The 17,610-nt window shown below is 40.8% G+C and overlaps 3 protein-coding genes across 4 annotated transcripts; 2 read left to right on the top strand and 1 right to left on the bottom strand.

Annotated features, from left to right (window-relative positions):
• Nucleotides 1-3,105: 3,105 nt before the first annotated feature.
• On the top strand, nt 3,106-6,677 carry LOC120415226 (balbiani ring protein 3-like). Its single transcript, XM_039576681.2, has 2 exons — nt 3,106-5,673; nt 5,738-6,677. The coding sequence occupies exons 1-2, from the start codon at nt 3,298-3,300 to the stop codon at nt 6,251-6,253; spliced, it is 2,892 nt and encodes a 963-aa protein (XP_039432615.1). The 5' UTR covers nt 3,106-3,297; the 3' UTR covers nt 6,254-6,677.
• A 1,151-nt stretch (nt 6,678-7,828) lies between these two features.
• Nucleotides 7,829-10,436, bottom strand: LOC120415227 (uncharacterized). Of its 2 annotated transcripts, none has more exons than XM_039576684.1 (3): nt 10,253-10,436; nt 8,736-9,166; nt 7,829-8,669 (listed from the first exon to the last, which is right to left on the bottom strand). In XM_039576684.1, exons 1-3 carry the CDS (start codon nt 10,383-10,385, stop codon nt 7,938-7,940), a joined length of 1,296 nt encoding a protein of 431 aa, XP_039432618.1. In that variant the 5' UTR covers nt 10,386-10,436; the 3' UTR covers nt 7,829-7,937. The 2 variants fall into 2 exon arrangements, with proteins under 2 accessions (XP_039432618.1, XP_039432616.1); XM_039576682.2 differs by having other exon boundaries at nt 7,829-8,672; nt 10,253-10,434.
• A 4,737-nt stretch (nt 10,437-15,173) lies between these two features.
• LOC120415228 (phenoloxidase-activating factor 2-like) lies at nt 15,174-17,386 on the top strand. The gene is made up of 5 exons (XM_039576685.2): nt 15,174-15,361; nt 15,423-15,541; nt 15,600-15,763; nt 15,837-16,036; nt 16,664-17,386. The coding sequence occupies exons 1-5, from the start codon at nt 15,269-15,271 to the stop codon at nt 17,219-17,221; spliced, it is 1,134 nt and encodes a 377-aa protein (XP_039432619.1). The 5' UTR covers nt 15,174-15,268; the 3' UTR covers nt 17,222-17,386.
• The last annotated feature ends 224 nt before the right edge of the window (nt 17,387-17,610 follow it).

Genomic DNA, 17,610 nt, shown 5'->3' with positions numbered 1-17,610 from the left:
ATAGAAAATCTAGTGTTTTTTAAAAGGTCCTATAAACTATTGTCAACCAAGTCAACTCGTAAATTTTGTTTTCGTGAATCTCCGAGTGGCATCGGAAGGAGCATAAAATTTCCGATCTTTTGATACTCAAACATCTAGGTTTTCTATAAACCCACGTTTTTAAATACCTGAGCAAAAAGTAAGTTTGATTCACGAAAACAAAATTTACGAAATTCCATACATTTTTGGCAGGTTGCTCAAACTAAACCATAACAACACAGCAAAGAAAGTAGTAATCTATTTTGTGTTATTCGTTCTCCCATACAAATATCTATACAATTTTGGCAGCTGTTCATACAAAAATGGTACGTAAATATTGAAAAAATCTGTAACTTTTCAAGATTTTTTTTATTGAATTGGTGTCTTCGGCCATGTTGCTCATTTTTTAACACTTCTTGTTTCCAGTAATTTGTAAGAATGTCTAGATGATCCTAAAATTTTGCGGAACTTGATTTGAACAAATCTGTAAAAAACTGAAAAAAAAACAAGTTGGAACGATGTTTCTGATCTCAAAAATTAGATTTATCTAGACTACCTAACAAATCAGTGGAAAGAAGAATCATCTTGATTGGTTGAGTTAGGACCGAGAACCATTGAGTTGAAGTTATCGTTCCAAACTTGGGCATTGGAATGTTAAGCCATTCAGAAGTTTGGAGTTTGAACATTTTTCCGACGAGTTATGATTTTTTGAAATAGTGATTTTTGTAGAAAAAATCTTGTTATTAAAATTTTTTACCCTCATTTTTTATGTAAAATTCAATTTGCAAGATCGGAAACTGTTTTTAATCATGCGCAACCGATTCTCTAGGAAATTTTATGATAAAAACTGACTTTTTACGAATTTTTGTTCAGCCTGCTTTTGCGTGGGCTTGGTTGACACCCTGTAGGTGTGTCACCCAGCATGTCAATAATTTTAAATAAAAGCCACATTCATATACAACAACTTTTTCTAAGACACCATTTTACTAGGTTGCTTCCTTATTACGTTAAAAAATAAGATTTCGAAATATCTACCGAAGTACTGGCAGTGTTGGCTAGAATAGAAGTTTATGCAACAAGTTGCAAAAAGAGGATTTTTCAGCACGAGTCGTACATTTATCCAACGAGGTTCACCGAGTTGGATAAATACGAAGAGTGCTGAAAAAATCAAATTTTGCAAAGAGTTCCATACAACATTTTTTGCAATTCCAAAAAACACACACTGAGTGAAATTATAAGTCAAATTTTCATGTATTTTGTCAATAAATCGTTTAAATCAAAAAAATGTTGCAAAATTGTTACTTTTCGAAACAAGTGCTGAAAGTTCAACTTTTCAGCACCCATTTGAGTGCATTTATTTTGAAAAGTGTTGCTATTCGATTCTGTTATTTTTGGTACAGAAAAGTTGGCTATTTCGTTGTTCAAAAATGACAGGAAAAGTAAGTAGTTTCACGACGGAATTGCAAAAATATAAGTTTCAGCACTTATTCTGAAATGCCTCTTTTAAAAACTCTGTATCTTTTTTCAGAAGCAAGATAGGACCATACTTTTTTCGGGAAAGTTTTAGAGGATATTCAGGAATATACTTTTACGGTGTTAGTTTTTAAATTGAGTGAAAAATGAAAATCATGACAATCAGAACACCAGGTAGCAGCTATTGATCAGCGCGCCCGAGTGCTTCTAGCAGATGCGAATAAAGCTTATTTAGGTAATCTAAAATACTTAAAACTTTAAAATTTGATATCTCTGGAACGAAACATATTCCTTTCTGTCAATAAGTGATTCTTATGTAAAATTGCTCGGGGAATACGATGGTGAGGTCAAATTTTAAAATTAATTAGGGCTGTTTTGAGATACGGCCATTTAAGGTTTTCAATTGCGCAATACAGGTAGAAAAATATTTAAATCTAAATGTTGATCACGGAAAAGGATTCTACGTCCAATTTCCTTCAAAATCGAGTTTAAGACCGACCCTCTAAGATTTTAAGTCTGCCTGTGTGGATCAATCGGACCGCGCACTGGACTCACAATTCAGAGGTCGCTGGTTCGAATCCCGAGGCGGACGCAAAAATTCTAAGTGTAAATATAGGTATTCGGTGCCCTCTCCCCGTGCCATACTTTCCCACTTAGGAGACCCGGGAGGCGGAGTCTTGTCGCAAAAAGAACGATACACACCTGTGGAACCGTTGACGAAACCGCAAGGTTTAAGAGGGCCACATTATAAGGTGTTACGTCGATTCCGTTTTTTTTCCTCTAAGATTTGTGGTTCCTGAGTTATCGTCGTTTGAAGATAGGGATTTCGATCAAAAATCGCCAAAAAAAAACAAATATTGAGGAATATTTGTAAAATAAAATCGAAAAACCCAAAATTCAAAAGGAGACTACATCAATCTTCAACTAATTAAAACAGATTAAAAATCTATCAATTCGAAAAACATGATTTTAAAATCTAAGAATTTCAAAATTTTGATTTTTTTTATTATTTAGAATTTTTCGATGTCCGAATCTTTTAATTTTTGATTTTTTGAATTTTGTTCATGTCTCACCAATCACCACCTCTCACCAATCAGAGCATACATCCGAAAATCTCCAAAACACGCATTTAAAACTTTGCTCTCGGCTTGCCGGTACTTGTCGGGTATCAAAAAATAAGTACCCGGCAGGATTAAAAAGTTTTATAAACTTTTAGCATTTATAGACATGAATCAACGCACAAGTATTGATTTTGATGGCAAACGAGGACAAAAACTGAAAAAAACCAGAGCATCTGAGTTTTTTTAAACCGATTTAGACTTTTGAGGCTATAATTTGCCACGCGCTCTTGACCTTTATTTGATTATTCAATTCGCTGCACAAATTTGAACAATTTCGTATCAGTTTTCATTGGATAGTGGAGCAGTGTTATTGCAATGTCCTAACGCTGAAGATAAAAAAGTGATTTAAATATAAAGTAGGATCCGCGGAAGAGTGTTAAAATTTGTTATATCTCCCGACAACAATCAATCAACAGTACTAGCACATTTTATAAGTGAATCCCATCCCACTGTGCCTTGATCATCCGCAGCACATTCTCTCTCACATCACAACCACGCTGTACGCGAGTACCTTGGCAAAGCTTATTGGCGCGCGTCGTGCTTTCCTCGTCACTGTTTAGTATCTCCAGAACAGGTATTCCGATAACACACGTTGCCGTGCTCGTTCGCGGGACTTCTAAATCAAGACCCAGCCCTCAGTTTGTTGGCTGCATTTCATTGCCACATCCGAAACCAGTCCGCGAAGATGGCTCTACCAGGAAGAAGTTGTTCTACTGCGCTGACGAAATCGCTAGTACTGCTGCTGCTACAAGCTGTGATTATCGCCGGGAATTACGCGGAAGAAACAATAACCTGTTCAAGCGGTGGCTATTGCGTGCCGGCGTACCTGTGCAACGGCAATGGTACTGTCATTACGGACGGTGATGGGCTGATCGACACGCGGAATGGCGCCGACGAGTGTCCTCGGGGGTTGGTGTGCTGTCGGGAGGAGGACTCCAACGAGATTTGCGGTGGCACGTGCGTTCCGGAGGGGGCGTGTGAAGCTGGTGGGATCAACCTTCGAGTTGGTGGAGCTGGTGGAGGTTGTTCTTTTGGAGAAATTTGCTGCGACTTGCCGCTGAACCGATGTAGGGGAACTTGTACAACTGTTGATTTGTGTGGGGATAACGGGAGGGTTGATCTGAGATTCGAGGATCAGTTGTGCCCAGGAAGTCAAGTTTGCTGTGAGAAATCTAAAACTAATGCGATTTGTCGCGGTCGGTGTGTGGCAGCTAATGAGTGTTCGAGGTCATCAAACCTAGTAGATCTACGAGTTCAATCGAACGACGGTTGTCCCGGCGATCGTATCTGTTGCCAGAATACCTGTGAGGGTCAGTGTGTTCCACGGGGCCAATGTGGAGACGACACTAAGGACATCGATTTAAGAGTTGGTGATTCAAGCTGCCCAGAGAACCAAGTTTGCTGCAAAAATCCCCGAACCTGCACGTGTGTAGATCCTTCAAAGTGTCCTCAGATGATCAATCTGAGATTCTCCAGCGAATGTCCCTTCCATCAGGTGTGTTGTGACTCCGTTTCGGATAGTAACTGCCAAGGCTTGTGTACACCCGACGATCAGTGCAAAGTGCGATCTAACGGAACCTGTTCCGGAGGTCTGACATGTTGTGGGAAGATCAAGCCATCGTGCGATGGCTCGTGTGTTTCCCTTGGACAATGTCCGACTGGAGCTGTAGATTTGAGATTATCTTCGGACGGTAGCTGTCCAACAAACCAAGTTTGCTGTAGAAATGCCTCCAAATTGTGCAACGGAAGCTGCGTGTCTCAGGAACAATGCGCTGACTCCGGATTTGATCTACGTATTTCAAGCCAGACTTGCCCAGGCAACGCCGTTTGCTGCAAGAACCTGTCGAAGTCACCCACGGGGAAAGTTTGTCAAGGACGTTGTGTACCATCCCAACAGTGCACCGGGCAATCACAAAACAGCGTTGATTTACGATTCTCAGAAGGACTGTGTCCTATGAATTTAGTTTGCTGTCCAGCTAGTACATCTTGTTCTGGATCGTGCGTAGCTGGAAATCGCTGCTTGGACACCACCCTAAGCATCAACCTACGAAGTGGTACAGGAAGCTGTCCTGCCGGTCTAGTTTGTTGTCAAAATGTTAACAAGGGATCAACCTGCGACGGACAGTGTACCTCACGCGATCGCTGTGCGGACTTAACGTTAGGCATCAACTTGAGACTTTCTGATCAAAGCTGTCCATCGAATCAAATCTGCTGTAAGAATGTAAGAAAACCGTTGCCAGACGCGGAATGCACGTGCGTAACGCTGGATCAATGCGCCGACGATCAACGATCGATAGATCTACGAACTGGAGGTCAGAAATGTCCTTCAAGAAAAATTTGTTGCACCAAGCTTAAAACTACCATCGAGAAGTGTGACGGTAGCTGTGTCTCATACCAAGACTGTCCAGAGATTGCGAACGCTAGCTCAGTGGATCTCAGACTGTTCAGCGGAGGATGTCCAGCGAATCAGGTATGCTGTAAATCTCGATGCGACGGAGTCTGCGTACCCTTTGGACAATGCAGCGATGGCTCTTTGGGAATCAATTTGCGGAACGAAGATGGAGGGTGCCCCCGCAGTATGCAATGCTGCAAGAATCCGTCTAACACTGCCAAATCGAGTTGTGAAGGGAAGTGTCTACCAAGAGAGCAGTGTCCATTCATCAATTTGATCGATCTACGGGTTGGTGAAGAAGGTTGTCCAAATCAACAAGTTTGTTGCAACTTGCAGCAAGATCCATTCGCAGTTCCAACGTTAGACGGACCAAATCAAGCTCCAAAACAAGATCAATCTTCTTCGGAAGAGCCGCAGTGTGATCTCAAAATCGATCCCACCAGTTCAACGCTCACCAAAATTGACGTCCCATGGCTGGTAACAGTTTGGACTCGGCGGGAATACCTCGGCGTTCAGCGGAACCAGTACGAGTGCAGCGGAACGCTCCTGGCGCCGGATCTGATCCTCACCTCGGCGGATTGCGTTTCCGAATTGATGGACGTCGAGCATGTTTACGTTCGCGTTGGGGACTTTAACCTGAAGCCGATTGAAACGCTGTCGCGAAGAAGGGTTGGTATTCTTGATCTTGATTTTGAGAGCCGGAATAACCCCCAATAATAACATTCATTCACAGGAATACCGTGTGTCCAAAATTGACACTCATCCCGACTACGACGGAAGATCAAACTACGCAAATGTGGCCACGCTTCGATTGGCCAAGAACTCTACCTCGAAATCCAGTACCTGTCTAGCACAAACTTCAGATGATCGTCCCAACTCTAGCTGCTTCCTGATTGGATGGAGCAAACGCGATCTGGCAAACGACTCTGTTCCGAATGCACTTCCGGTGAAGATCCCGCTGCATTCGACCGTTGAAGGTTGCTCTCAAGGTTTGATCTGCTCCGAGAGGGCTTCAGCGGTAGATCAATGTGATGACTTCCAAGGATCTTCCCTGATTTGTGAATCTGATCAACGTTGGAAGCAGGTCGGAATAGCTACACGAACGCAATGTGGTGATCTGGGAGTCCCAGAATCGTTCACCGCTCTGAGTCTTCACTGGTCGTGGATACAGGAGCAGATATCTCCAAGTTTCGTTCAAGTAATGAAGCCAACGGAGCCGTCTAGGTTTTATCTACCAGCAAAAGTGTGATTTAAGATATTGCGCATTTTGCACTTTACTAGAGTCTTGTCTCAATAATTTCATCACAGTACCTTTTTATCACAGTGATTTTTCATTACACTTTATGAGCTTGCCATAGCAACTGTGTTTTTGTTTGTTTTCACTTTCCAATTACGACAGATTTTATAAAAAAGAGCTTGTTTATTTAAGTGAAAAAACTAGTGGAATCTACTACAAATGTGATGAAATCAACGTGATTAGAACCGCTGTCTGAGTTCTTGAAGGATCCCGTCGTAAATTGCAGTGTCGTATTTGGTATTTTTGAGCTTAATAAATGTGTTCGTGTTCAAGGCTTACCACATGATTTATTTCAGACCAGTGCCCAGTGCACATGTGCAGGGAACTTCTTGACGACCTCATGTCCTGTAAGAACCTCCAGTCTTATTACGGTTCTGTGAGGCAGAATCAATCCTTTCGGAGAAATCCCAAATACAAGATACAAGGTGATTCGAAGAAGACGATTGCGACTGCTTGTTTCGACTGTGGAATTCTGGTCTAATAATGCCATTCTAAAAAATGTTTTTTTCCAGGTTTTAGCCCCAATAGGGTTATAACAAGATCCTTAGAATGGAAAATTAGGCATATCGTTCTGAAAAATATACAGATTTCATTCGTTCAAAATTTATTGGTTTTTAAATATAATATTGTTGAAGTTACAGCCAATTCCACATAATTTCAATTTTCCTCCACCCAAAACTAGGTAGTAATCGTTCGAGTAATGGTACCATTTACGGACTCAGCGAACTCAGCTCGAGGTGGCCGATAGAATTATGCCCTCCAGCTTTTTAGAAAAAAAATAACCCGTCAAAAAAACTCGAAAGTTATAACTACGAGAATCGAGCCAGGAACCTTTAACAGACCATCTCAATGACTTAACTGCCTAGGCCACCACAGCTTGGTGACTAGATTGTGGTCGATGGTCGATGCATTACACTTGTTTAGTTTTGATGGTGTGATGAAATAGTAGTTTATGCAACAAGTTGCAAAAAGAGGATTTTTTCAGCACGAGTCGTACATTTATCCAACGAGGTTTACCGAGTTGGATGAATACGACAAGTGCTGAAAAAATCAAGTTTTGCAACGAGTTCCATACAACATTTTTTGCATTTCCGAAAATACCATTGATTGAAATTTTAAGTCGAATTTTCATGTATTTTGCCTATAAAACGTTTAAATCAAAAAAATGTTGAAAAGTGTTACTTTTCGAAACAAGTGCTGAAAAGTTCAACTTTTCAGCACCCATTTCATTGCTGAAAAGTAGAACTTTTCAGCATTTATTTTGAAAAGTGTTGCTATTCGATTCTGTTATTATTGGTACAGAAAAGTAGGCTATTTCGTCGTTCAAGAATGACAGGAAAAGTAAGTAGTTTCACGACGGAATTGCAAAAAATCAGTTTGCCAACTGTGATGAAAATTTTCCCGCAGCACTCTACTGAGGTGCAAAGTGCGCAAAGTTGACAGTTCTCAGTCCTGCAAAGCAGTGTGATGAAAAAATCTAGGCCTAGCACGATTGACACAAAACTCTAGAAATTGCTGCAAGGCGCAATACTCGGTTAAGCACATTTAATGTAAATAAATTAATTAGAAACGTTTACAACAATTTGGATCACTGAGAAATGCACTAAACACAAACACACTAACGAATGCGAAATTCTTAGTCCGCCTTCCTGATGCAGAAAAAGCTGGCCAGCCGAGCTTTTTTCGACGCCTTCTTCTTCCGTTTCCGGGCACATTCATCGCAAATTCGGTCACTTTCCACGTCCTGCCGATCACTGCGTCCAACGGAGACCACGGGTTGATTGCTGGTTGATGGGTACTGCTGACGTCCTACAGCCGGAACCAACTGCGGATAGTCCGGTGAGCTTTCGGGGTGGGTCGCCGAATCGGGACTGATGTCATCCTGCACGTTGTCGTCGTCGTCCGGGTCTTCCTGCTGGTCTACCGGATACTGGAGACTTCGCTTCGCCCGAGGACCTGTCGAGGCGTTCGGTTGGCTGGAGCTGCTTGCCGCAATGACCCGTTCGAAGCTGTCCTCGCTACCAAACGTGCTCATGTCGAAGGTCGTGCACGGTTCCGGACTGGTTTGCGTGCAGGTCGTCGCAAATATCCGGTTGTACTGAAAATACGCCCCAAAAACCGTCTTCCGATCCAGTTCCTTCCTGAAGTCTCGTTCTCGTTGTCGCTCCACATCCCGCTCGGCTTGCCGCTTAGATTCCTCCAGACGCATTGCTTCGATCTTGCGCTTCAACGTTTCGATCTTCACGACCCCGTCCTCACGTTGAATCTCGCTGAACTCCAAATGGCGCTGCAGATTCTCGTTTTCAGCCGTTTTCTCCCGCAGCATCGTTCGAAGCGATTCCACGTCTGTTTCCTGGTCAATTTCACTCTGCTGTAAACAAAAGCAACTCATTAAAACCACCTAAAACCCCGCACCAAAAAAAAACCACCAGACCTCTTCCGTTCCGCGGCTGTTGTTCGACTCCGGCATCGATTTGTGGCGCACGAGCACGTGACGACCTCGCTGGCTAATCGCCTCATCGATAAACTGTTTCACCTTGCTCTTCACGTGACCATATTTGGGCTGACGCTTGAGCGAATGTCCGCTGGTGCCGCTGCCACCCGACTGATTCCGCAGGTTTTCCATCGATTTGGCCCGCTTTTGGCCGGGAGTTGATTTGGCCAGCGCTTTGGCCCCGGCTAGGGCCCGTTTGGCATCCTTGCTGGCGCTGACACGCTTGCTGGTCGTGGTCCGGAACTTGGCCGTTGTCGGGTGGCTCGAAGTGCTGCTGGAGCCGCTGCCGTTTTCGTTCTCCGTCGACAGGCTGTAGTTGCCGCTGGAGGTGTTGGACGTGTGCGATGTGGTGGTCGCTGGGGAGCGGGGGCCTGGAAATTCATTTTAATTTTGAGCATTCACTACGGATTTTTAAATTTCGATCAATTTTGAATGCTGGTGGTTAACGTGGACTACTCGATACATACAATAAGCAGATTTCCTTTAAAAGTCATTGTCAAACTTAAAAGAGCAAACTCGATGTTAAAATCCAGAGTTTTTTTTTTCAAAAAAAAGGTCCTATAAACATATGAAACACAATAGCTTATAGGACCTTTTTAAAAAAAACTCTAGAAATATAAGAAGAACGAAATAAATGGTTCTGAAATAGGAGTTTTTATAACAAATTGGAAAAAGATGATTTTTCAGCTCGTACCGTAAAACCGGGATGACATTGATAGGTATTCACATTTTTTTTAGGAATATTTTCTAACTGGTAAGGTTTGAATTCAGATTATTATTTTAAAAACATAAACTGGGGTAGGCCACACAAGGTCCATGCACTAAAAAGCTTATGAATCGGTCCTGAAAATTCACATGGAATGCGTTGAGACAATAATTGTTATATGAACATTACTTGCTGGATTAGCTAAAATTTAGAAAGAAACCTAAAATATGAAAGAAGTAGTATTACGGCTAAATTAATGTAATTCTTACACTATTTATGATTGTATAAAAATACCATATTTAGAATAATATGTAAATTGCATGGAATGATGAATCTTTTTCCATTAAAATTAAAACAAGTTGATATTGAGTTAACTTTTTCAGGTTTCAAGAAAACATCGTGAGGCAAGGCACGTAAAATAATGAAGAAGAATAGGATAACAAAAATATTTATTTTACTCTTCTAGACAAAGGAAATTTATTACAGCAAAGATCAACGTGCTTCAAAAATAGATCGCAATCTACCTTTCTTCTTCCTTTGAAGTCCAAAGTTCTCTCGATCTAGTTTTACGGTTTCTTGTGTTTCGACGGCGACGTGAATAATAAAATCCACCTGAGACTGGTTTATTCCACCCATAAACAGATGAAACTTTCGAACCACAACCGCTGGAATCCCCCCCACTGACAAATTGCATGTGAAGGTAGTCAACCTCGGAAATATCTTCCAGCGAATTTTCCCAAAACACACTCACCTGATGCCACGTCGGCCTTTTCCGTTGCGGCCAGCCCCGGTGGGCTTATCAGGAACTCATCGTCCAGCTCGTCAAACTCCATCAGCAGGCTCGTTGGGAAGGTTTCGTCGTTCAGCTTTTTGTAGGACGACATCTTGGACGGCACACAACACTTATGCAACTGCTACGAATTGTTTTGTGATTGAGATGGTGGGCATTGTTCCTGGAGTTTAACCTTTTAGTGTCCAACATTTCAAAAAGAATATAATGTACTTATTATATTTTAGGATTTATTTTTTTTTACTTTGTTGCTCTTTAGTACACGTTTTTTTATTATTTAGCAGACATTGAGTCCACTTTGGGCAATTTTGACAAAAATTCCGAAGCTATCAAATTTTTGATAAATTGATGATTTCATGGAAAAAACATTAAAAAATTTCAAAAACTCTGCCATTTTCCGTTACTCAACTGTAATTTTTTTGGAACATTTCATTTTAAGGGAAATTTAATCTACTTTTCGAGTCTTCATCAACCCAGAAGGGTTAATTTTTTCACCAAGAACAAAATTTTTCATTTTAAAATTACGTGTTTTTTCTTACTTTGCAGGATAATTTTTGAGAGTGTAACAATGTTCTACAAAGTTGTAGAGCAGACAATTACAAAAAAATTATAAATAAACATAAGGGCTTTGCTTATAAACATCACGAGTTATCGCGATTTTACGAAAAAAACGTTACTTAATCCACCTTTAGGTGGTTGGTGCCTTCCTCTCATTCATAAAGTCAATACATTCAGTAAAAAAAAGCAACATTCCCTTAACATGTTTGACAAATCAACTTTATTACTAATTTCTTTTGATAGGGTTCGCAGACCTTCAATTTTCTGGCTCATCGGAAAGGTCTGATAAAAAAACCTATCCAACGATAGTTCGCATGGAAGATTCAGACAATATTGTTATCACAATATCTGAAATCCGTCCTCTAAAAAGTGTATAAATAACACTTAAGAGCCAATAACTTTTGATAGGGTTGTCAGATCCTCGATGTATTAGGCTCATTTGAAAGGTCTTTCGATTGTCTAACTAACGACAGGTCGCATGATGGACCCGGACATCATTTTTACTAAAATATCTGAGATCCGGCCTCCAAAAAGTGTATAAATAACACTTAAGTGCCAATAACTTTTGATAGGGTTGTCAGATCCTTGATATTTTAGGCTCATTTGAAAGGTCTTTCGATTATCTAACTAACGACAGGTCGCATGATGGACCCGGACATCATTTTTCCTGAAATATCTGAGATCCGGCCTCCAAAAAGTGTATACATAACACTTAAGTGCTAATTACTTTTGATAGGGTTGTCAGATATTCAATGTGTTGGACTCATTGGAAAGGTATTTTTAATACCTTTCTGTAAATGTATAACATGATAGGGTTTCTTGCAAAAACCACCCTTTTTCACAATCTTCCGGTCATACGCCAAAATCGTTTTTTTAGCATTACTTTTGAAGTACTTAACTAAACTTGCTGATTTTAAATAGAGACCTATGGGACCCCAAGACGGATCGAATGAGACTAATACGGTCAAAATCCGTTCATCCAGTCCGGAGATAATCGAGTGACAATTTTTTTTGTCCACCCACCTACACACATCCACACAGACATTTGCTCAGAACATGATTCTGAGTTGATAGGTATACGTGAAGGTGGGTCTACATGGTCGAAGTAAGAAGTTCATTTTCCGAGTGATTTTATAGCCTTTCCTGAGGAAGGCAAAAAGTTTGAAATGTTTATATATCATAATTTTTGTAATCGTCTGCTCTATAACTTTGTAGAACATTTTTACACTCTAAAAAATAATCCTGCAAAGTTAGAAAAAACACGTAATTTTAAAATGAAATTTTTTATTCTAAATGAAAAAATGACCCTTCTGGGTTGTTGCGGTTGTTGCAGATTCGAAAAGTACATTAAATTTCCCTTAAAATAACATGTTCCAAAAAAAATTTACAGTCGAGTAACGGAAAATGGCAGAGCTTTTATAACTTTTTTAGTGTTTTTTTCAAATTCAAATTATTGGAAAACACGTCTTTTTCGCATGTTCAAAAATGGCAGGGGTCGTACCGATCCTCCGTCACGATATATTAAAAAATGGACCTCAAATTCGTGATCAGGGACAAAAGTTACCCCTAAGGACAAAGTTTCACGCAAATTGAAGAGGGGTCGGGGCAACTTTTCCCAATTTCGTGTGAGTTGGTAGAGAATTACCCATAATATAATATAATAAAACATATATTGCTTATTGCGAGATAAAACCAATTTACTCCTTCGCTGTGACTGACAGGAGGTTACTGCCGCCGAACTACCGCTGTATAAAAATCAGCAGGTTGAACTGAAATTCAGCGTTGATTTGGCTGTCAACCTGATTTGTTTTGAATATTTTCCGAAATGTCAGCGAAAAACTCAAGGCAACCTTTGACAACAGCCAAAAATTTGTTCTGCGGCTGTCATGCGGCCATTCTTCTGCGGTCATATCAGCGCGCGTGAACTCTAATTATTAACGCCCCTGATAATATTTATATGTTTTATAAAACAAATAAAAACTTTTTATGCTGATTTGAATGTCTCGGGGCCAATGCTGAATATATTTGCCTATGCATATTTTACAAATGTATGACAAAAGGTAGAAAGACATAACGTTAAATGGGCAAAAAATCGAATGGTCAAAAGGTCGAAAAAGGATAAAAGGTCGAATGGACAAAACGTCAAAAGGTCGAAAGCTTTTAAAACAAAACTAAGTAAGTAAATCTTTCCCAGTTCCTGAGGGGAACACCCGTGAAGAGTATCGGGGCCGGCATTTACAAAGCGGATTCAGTGGCAGTTTTTTGCTCAACTAATGTCAACATGTTAAGGTTAATGTTAACATTCCATAGGTCGCCTTCCTAAGGTGTCGTGATAAGGTCCAGTTTGTGACGATACACTACCTTCCCTTTACTAAGCAATCGAATCCAGAAGGGAAAAGATCACCAGTTGTGTTGGTCCGAGCCGGGATTTGAACCCCGATCTACCGCTTACGAGGCGGAAGCGTTACCACTAGGCTACGTGGCTCGGTCAAAACTAAACAGCTTAAAATTGAATAGTGTTTTTACATAATATTCAATTTCTCAAAATATGTTTTTTTATCATTTCATTTGAACTGCTCAGGTTTGAAAGAATTGGACAATTCACAGTATCATAAAAAAAGGTGCGAAATACCCTCACAAACATAGTTTGGAAGCTTTGCTATTTTTTTAAAGAACTGCTAATAAAGAAGAATGGCAAAACTCGCAGAAAAATACGGGTTTGTTTTTAAGAACATAAATTCAACAAATATGTTTTGGAAGCCTGACAATTTCTGCACATGTTTAAATGTATGTATGTATTCTATGTTATAAATTCACGAAAATACTATAGAATCTTGATTCCATTTTTCCTCACTCGACCTTTATCCTTTCGACCTTTTGACGCACATCCATGTTTTACATACAGAATGTTTTATGTAACACAAGCCTTACCCGACAAACTTCGTTCTGCCATTTTTTCGTTTGTTGACGTTTTTTTGCTTTTTTGCTTATTCAGCCTCCTGTGATCAAAATTTGATTTTACGTAACTTTCTCCATACAATTTGCCGATGCTCCGGAATCGGTTCCAGAGTGGCCAAAGTGTCAATTAGTTAGCGTATAAACCTTCCTTGGGCTTACACGAACCCAACGCAACAAAGAGCACCTCGATCCGACGCTCCGTATTGAACTGATTCGCGTTCGAACAAAACCGTCGAATTTTTATATATATATACAAGCCTTACCCGACAAACTTCGTTCTGCCTTTTTTCGTTTGTTGACGTTTTTAACTTTTTTGCTTATTCAGCCTCCTGTGATCAAAATTTGATTTTACGTAACTTTCTCCATACAATTTGCCGATGCTCCGGAATCGGTTCCAGAGTGGCCAAAGTGTCAATTAGTTAGCGTATAAACCTTCCTTGGGCTTACACGAACCCAACGCAACAAAGAGCACCTCGATCCGACGCTCCGTATTGAACTGATTCGCGTTCGAACAAAACCGTCGAAATTTTTTATATATATATACAAGCCTTACCCGACAAACTTCGTTCTGCCTTTTTTTCGTTTGTTGACGTTTTTAACCTTTTTGCTTATTCAGCCTCCTGTGATCAAAATTTGATTTTACGTAACTTTCTCCATACAATTTGCCGATGCTCCGGAATCGGTTCCAGAGTGGCCAAAGTGTCAATTAGTTAGCGTATAAACCTTCCTTGGGCTTACACGAACCCAACGCAACAAAGAGCACCTCGATCCGACGCTCCGTATTGAACTGATTCGCGTTCGAACAAAAACGTCGAAATTTTTTATATATATAGATTTAGAAGATATCCAAAAATAGTGAATATACATTAACAGAATTCTGAGATATGATACCTAAAAAAAATCGGAATTCGCCACATAAATTGAACAAAAAGCACCATGAGGCTCCAGCAAAATGTACTAGAAACTCATTTTGAAGGATATTTTGTAATATTTTCCGTTAAACATATAAAATGTTTAAGGATACTTAAAAATTCATCTTTTTCGAAACAGCTTAGTAGAATACCCGTTTTTGTTTTCTAAGCTGGTTATTATTTATTGCCATTTACTAGCATACAGATAAATCAAGGTACTATTGGTTTAGAACCACTGTCCTCTGAGGAACACCGCCTAACTATAAATCGACTTTTTCGAATTCTCAAGCCCACTTTTTGAAGATTTTTGATCTTTTGCGTCACATTCTCGCCGGGTGATGACAAATCGGTTGTTTACGCGAGAAGATCTTCGCTCACGATCGTGGCACAACTTCCACGAAAAACCAGTTCTACCGTCTCGCGGTGTGGCGACTGTAGTGGTACCACCTTCAAGCTTATAGTGTACCGACGATAAGCTGTGCTAGACACTCTCTCGATCTCCCCTGTCCAGAGCTAATTCAGGTGATCGCAGTTCAACACAACGCTCAGAATGGCAAAGAAGTCTTCGTCGAGGGTGGCGTTGTTGATAGTACTGATACAGCTGCTACTGCTGGTCGATGAACGATACGCTCAGTCGGCAAAGGTTCGTACGCGGGGATACAGTTGAGTGATTAGTGTGATATTAGTGTTTGTTTTAATTCTAGAACTGCAGATGTGTTGAGAAGCACCGTTGCAAAGCCGAAGGCAGTACCGACGTCGTAGTGCTTCCGTCTACGATAACTCCTGCTAATGTGCTGACTGTGGCTGGAGATATCGATCTTAGGTAGGATATCCTAATGAGTTACTCGAGCAAGATCTTAGTACTAAACAGCAATCCACAGATTTGACGAGAATCATTGCGAACGAGTGGAGATATGCTGCGAAGAAAAGGACATCACCAACTCCAGACTCACAGAGCATGTGGCGTTCGATCGTTGCGGGATTCGAAATTTAAACGGTATTGGGTACAGATTGGTTGGTGACAAAATTGGCGTTTCGGAATATGGTAATTTAATCCATCAACAAACAAACGACTTTCATCGAAGTTTCACGAAGTTTTTCGATTTTTTGTTCAAAAGGGGAATTCCCGTGGACGTTGATGGTGCTGATCAACCAGCAGGTCGTGGAGATCTCCAAGCAGGTTTACCTTTGCGCTGCTTCCCTGATTGCGCCAAATCTGGCACTGACGGCGGCACACTGCGTGAAGCAGAAGGAGCAGTACTTTGTGCGTGCCGGCGAGTGGGACACCAATACGGATAAGGAGCGCTTCCAGACGCAGGTATGGATCACACTTTTCTTAAAAGATGTTTTTTTATGAACGAGGTTATTTCCTAAGGAAAAAGTAACCGAAAATAACCTCCTGACTCGTGCGATTTGAATCTTCTTATACTATTTTCTGAAAACTTTAAAATATTCTTGGATAGTTACTTATAAATTTTTGGATTAACATTTCTGATTTTTAACATCATTCACAAGGTTCTATATTTTAAAGTCCGATAAAATATCTCGAGTTATAATTATCAGCCGTGATTTCGATAACATAACTCGACAGTTTTTGATTTTGACGCTTCAGTTTAGTCAAGGTATGATTGATTTGGTTTCCTTAAACACGCTACAATCGACAGAATCGAATATTAGAGAATTCCCTGAAAATAAAAAAAAATTGTAAATTTCGGGTACAAATGGAATAACACAGGAAATCATCTTCAGCAACCATGCGCACCCCTTTATGTTTGCTACGCGGGTGCATATAGGAATTCACTAAAATTCAATTCTGCTGGATAGAGCGTGATTAGGGAGCCCAAATCTATCAAAACTGAGGCGTTTACTGACATCAATTTAAAAAATGTCGAGTTTTGTTATGTTGTGATGACTACAAATCCAACATTCTTCAACCTATTTGCAGACCCGCGAGGTGGCACAGGTGATCATCCACGAAAAGTACAACCAGCTGCACCACAACAACATCGCCCTCCTCAAGCTGGACAAACCATTCGAAGCGGACGAGAACATCCAGACGATCTGTCTGCCCCCACCGGACGCCAACTTCAACGGGCACGACTGCTTCACCGGCGCTTGGGGCAAGGACAAGTTCGAGGAGGGCCGACTGCAAAACATTCTGCGCCGGGTGGAAGTCCCGGTGGTTCCCCATGACAAGTGCCAGGACGCGTTCCGATCGACCCGGTTGGGACCGTTTTTCGTGCTGGACAAAAGTTACATGTGCGCCGGCGGTGAGGAGAACGTGGACGTTTGCACCGGGGACGGGGGAGCACCCCTGGTTTGTCCCATTGCGAGTGGAAACGATCGGTACTTCCAGGCGGGAATCGTCGCTTGGGGCATCGGATGCGGCCAGAAGGGCATTCCGGGTGCGTACACCGATGTGACCAAGTTCGTCGCGTGGATCTACGACAAGATGGCGGCGCTGGGAGTGGATCCGGCGGCGTCGAAGTATTCGCTGTTTTAGGGAGGGAAGTTTAGTTTTTAAAGTAATTATTTATTATTCTGACATGTATGTTTGATTGGAGTCAAAACAGATCAAAATATTAGTGGAGGCAATAAAACCATCTTATTAACATAGATAGTGAAAGCAATGCATTTTACATGAAAAATAAAAACGAGATAAAAGATTGCTGTTGTAGTCTTAATGTATGGCAAAATATTGTACCTTTATAACATAAATAAGCTGTTTGCTTCTGAAAATGACCATTTTTGCACAGAGGGCTCTATACTAGGGTGCTCAGAATATGGGACGTTTTTTCTCAAAATCTCGCTCTACAAGCTGTATATTGTTCCTTGGGCTATTTTAGGACTCTGGGCCAAATATGAGCAATATCGGTCAACATTTACCCATTG

This window comes from Culex pipiens, chromosome 2 (genome assembly GCF_016801865.2).
Source record: "Culex pipiens pallens isolate TS chromosome 2, TS_CPP_V2, whole genome shotgun sequence".
In the NCBI taxonomy this organism is placed as follows: domain Eukaryota; kingdom Metazoa; phylum Arthropoda; class Insecta; order Diptera; family Culicidae; genus Culex; species Culex pipiens.
This window is presented reverse-complemented; position numbering and strand designations above follow the sequence as displayed.

Excerpts from the sequence above, each read along its gene's own strand:
- LOC120415226 (XM_039576681.2), top strand. The coding sequence starts at position 3,298 with ATGGCTCTACCAGGAAGAAGTTGTTCTACTGCGCTGACGAAATCGCTA. Across the intron at positions 5,674-5,737 it reads AAACGCTGTCGCGAAGAAGG|GAATACCGTGTGTCCAAAAT; the intron begins GTTGGTATTCTT and ends ATTCATTCACAG.
- LOC120415227 (XM_039576682.2), bottom strand. The coding sequence starts at position 10,385 with ATGTCGTCCTACAAAAAGCTGAACGACGAAACCTTCCCAACGAGCCTG. Across the intron at positions 9,167-10,252 it reads AAAGGCCGACGTGGCATCAG|GCCCCCGCTCCCCAGCGACC; the intron begins GTGAGTGTGTTT and ends ATGAATTTCCAG. Across the intron at positions 8,673-8,735 it reads ACAGCCGCGGAACGGAAGAG|CAGAGTGAAATTGACCAGGA; the intron begins GTCTGGTGGTTT and ends TTTTGTTTACAG.
- LOC120415228 (XM_039576685.2), top strand. The coding sequence starts at position 15,269 with ATGGCAAAGAAGTCTTCGTCGAGGGTGGCGTTGTTGATAGTACTGATA. Across the intron at positions 15,362-15,422 it reads GATACGCTCAGTCGGCAAAG|AACTGCAGATGTGTTGAGAA; the intron begins GTTCGTACGCGG and ends TTTTAATTCTAG. Across the intron at positions 15,542-15,599 it reads GCTGGAGATATCGATCTTAG|ATTTGACGAGAATCATTGCG; the intron begins GTAGGATATCCT and ends AGCAATCCACAG.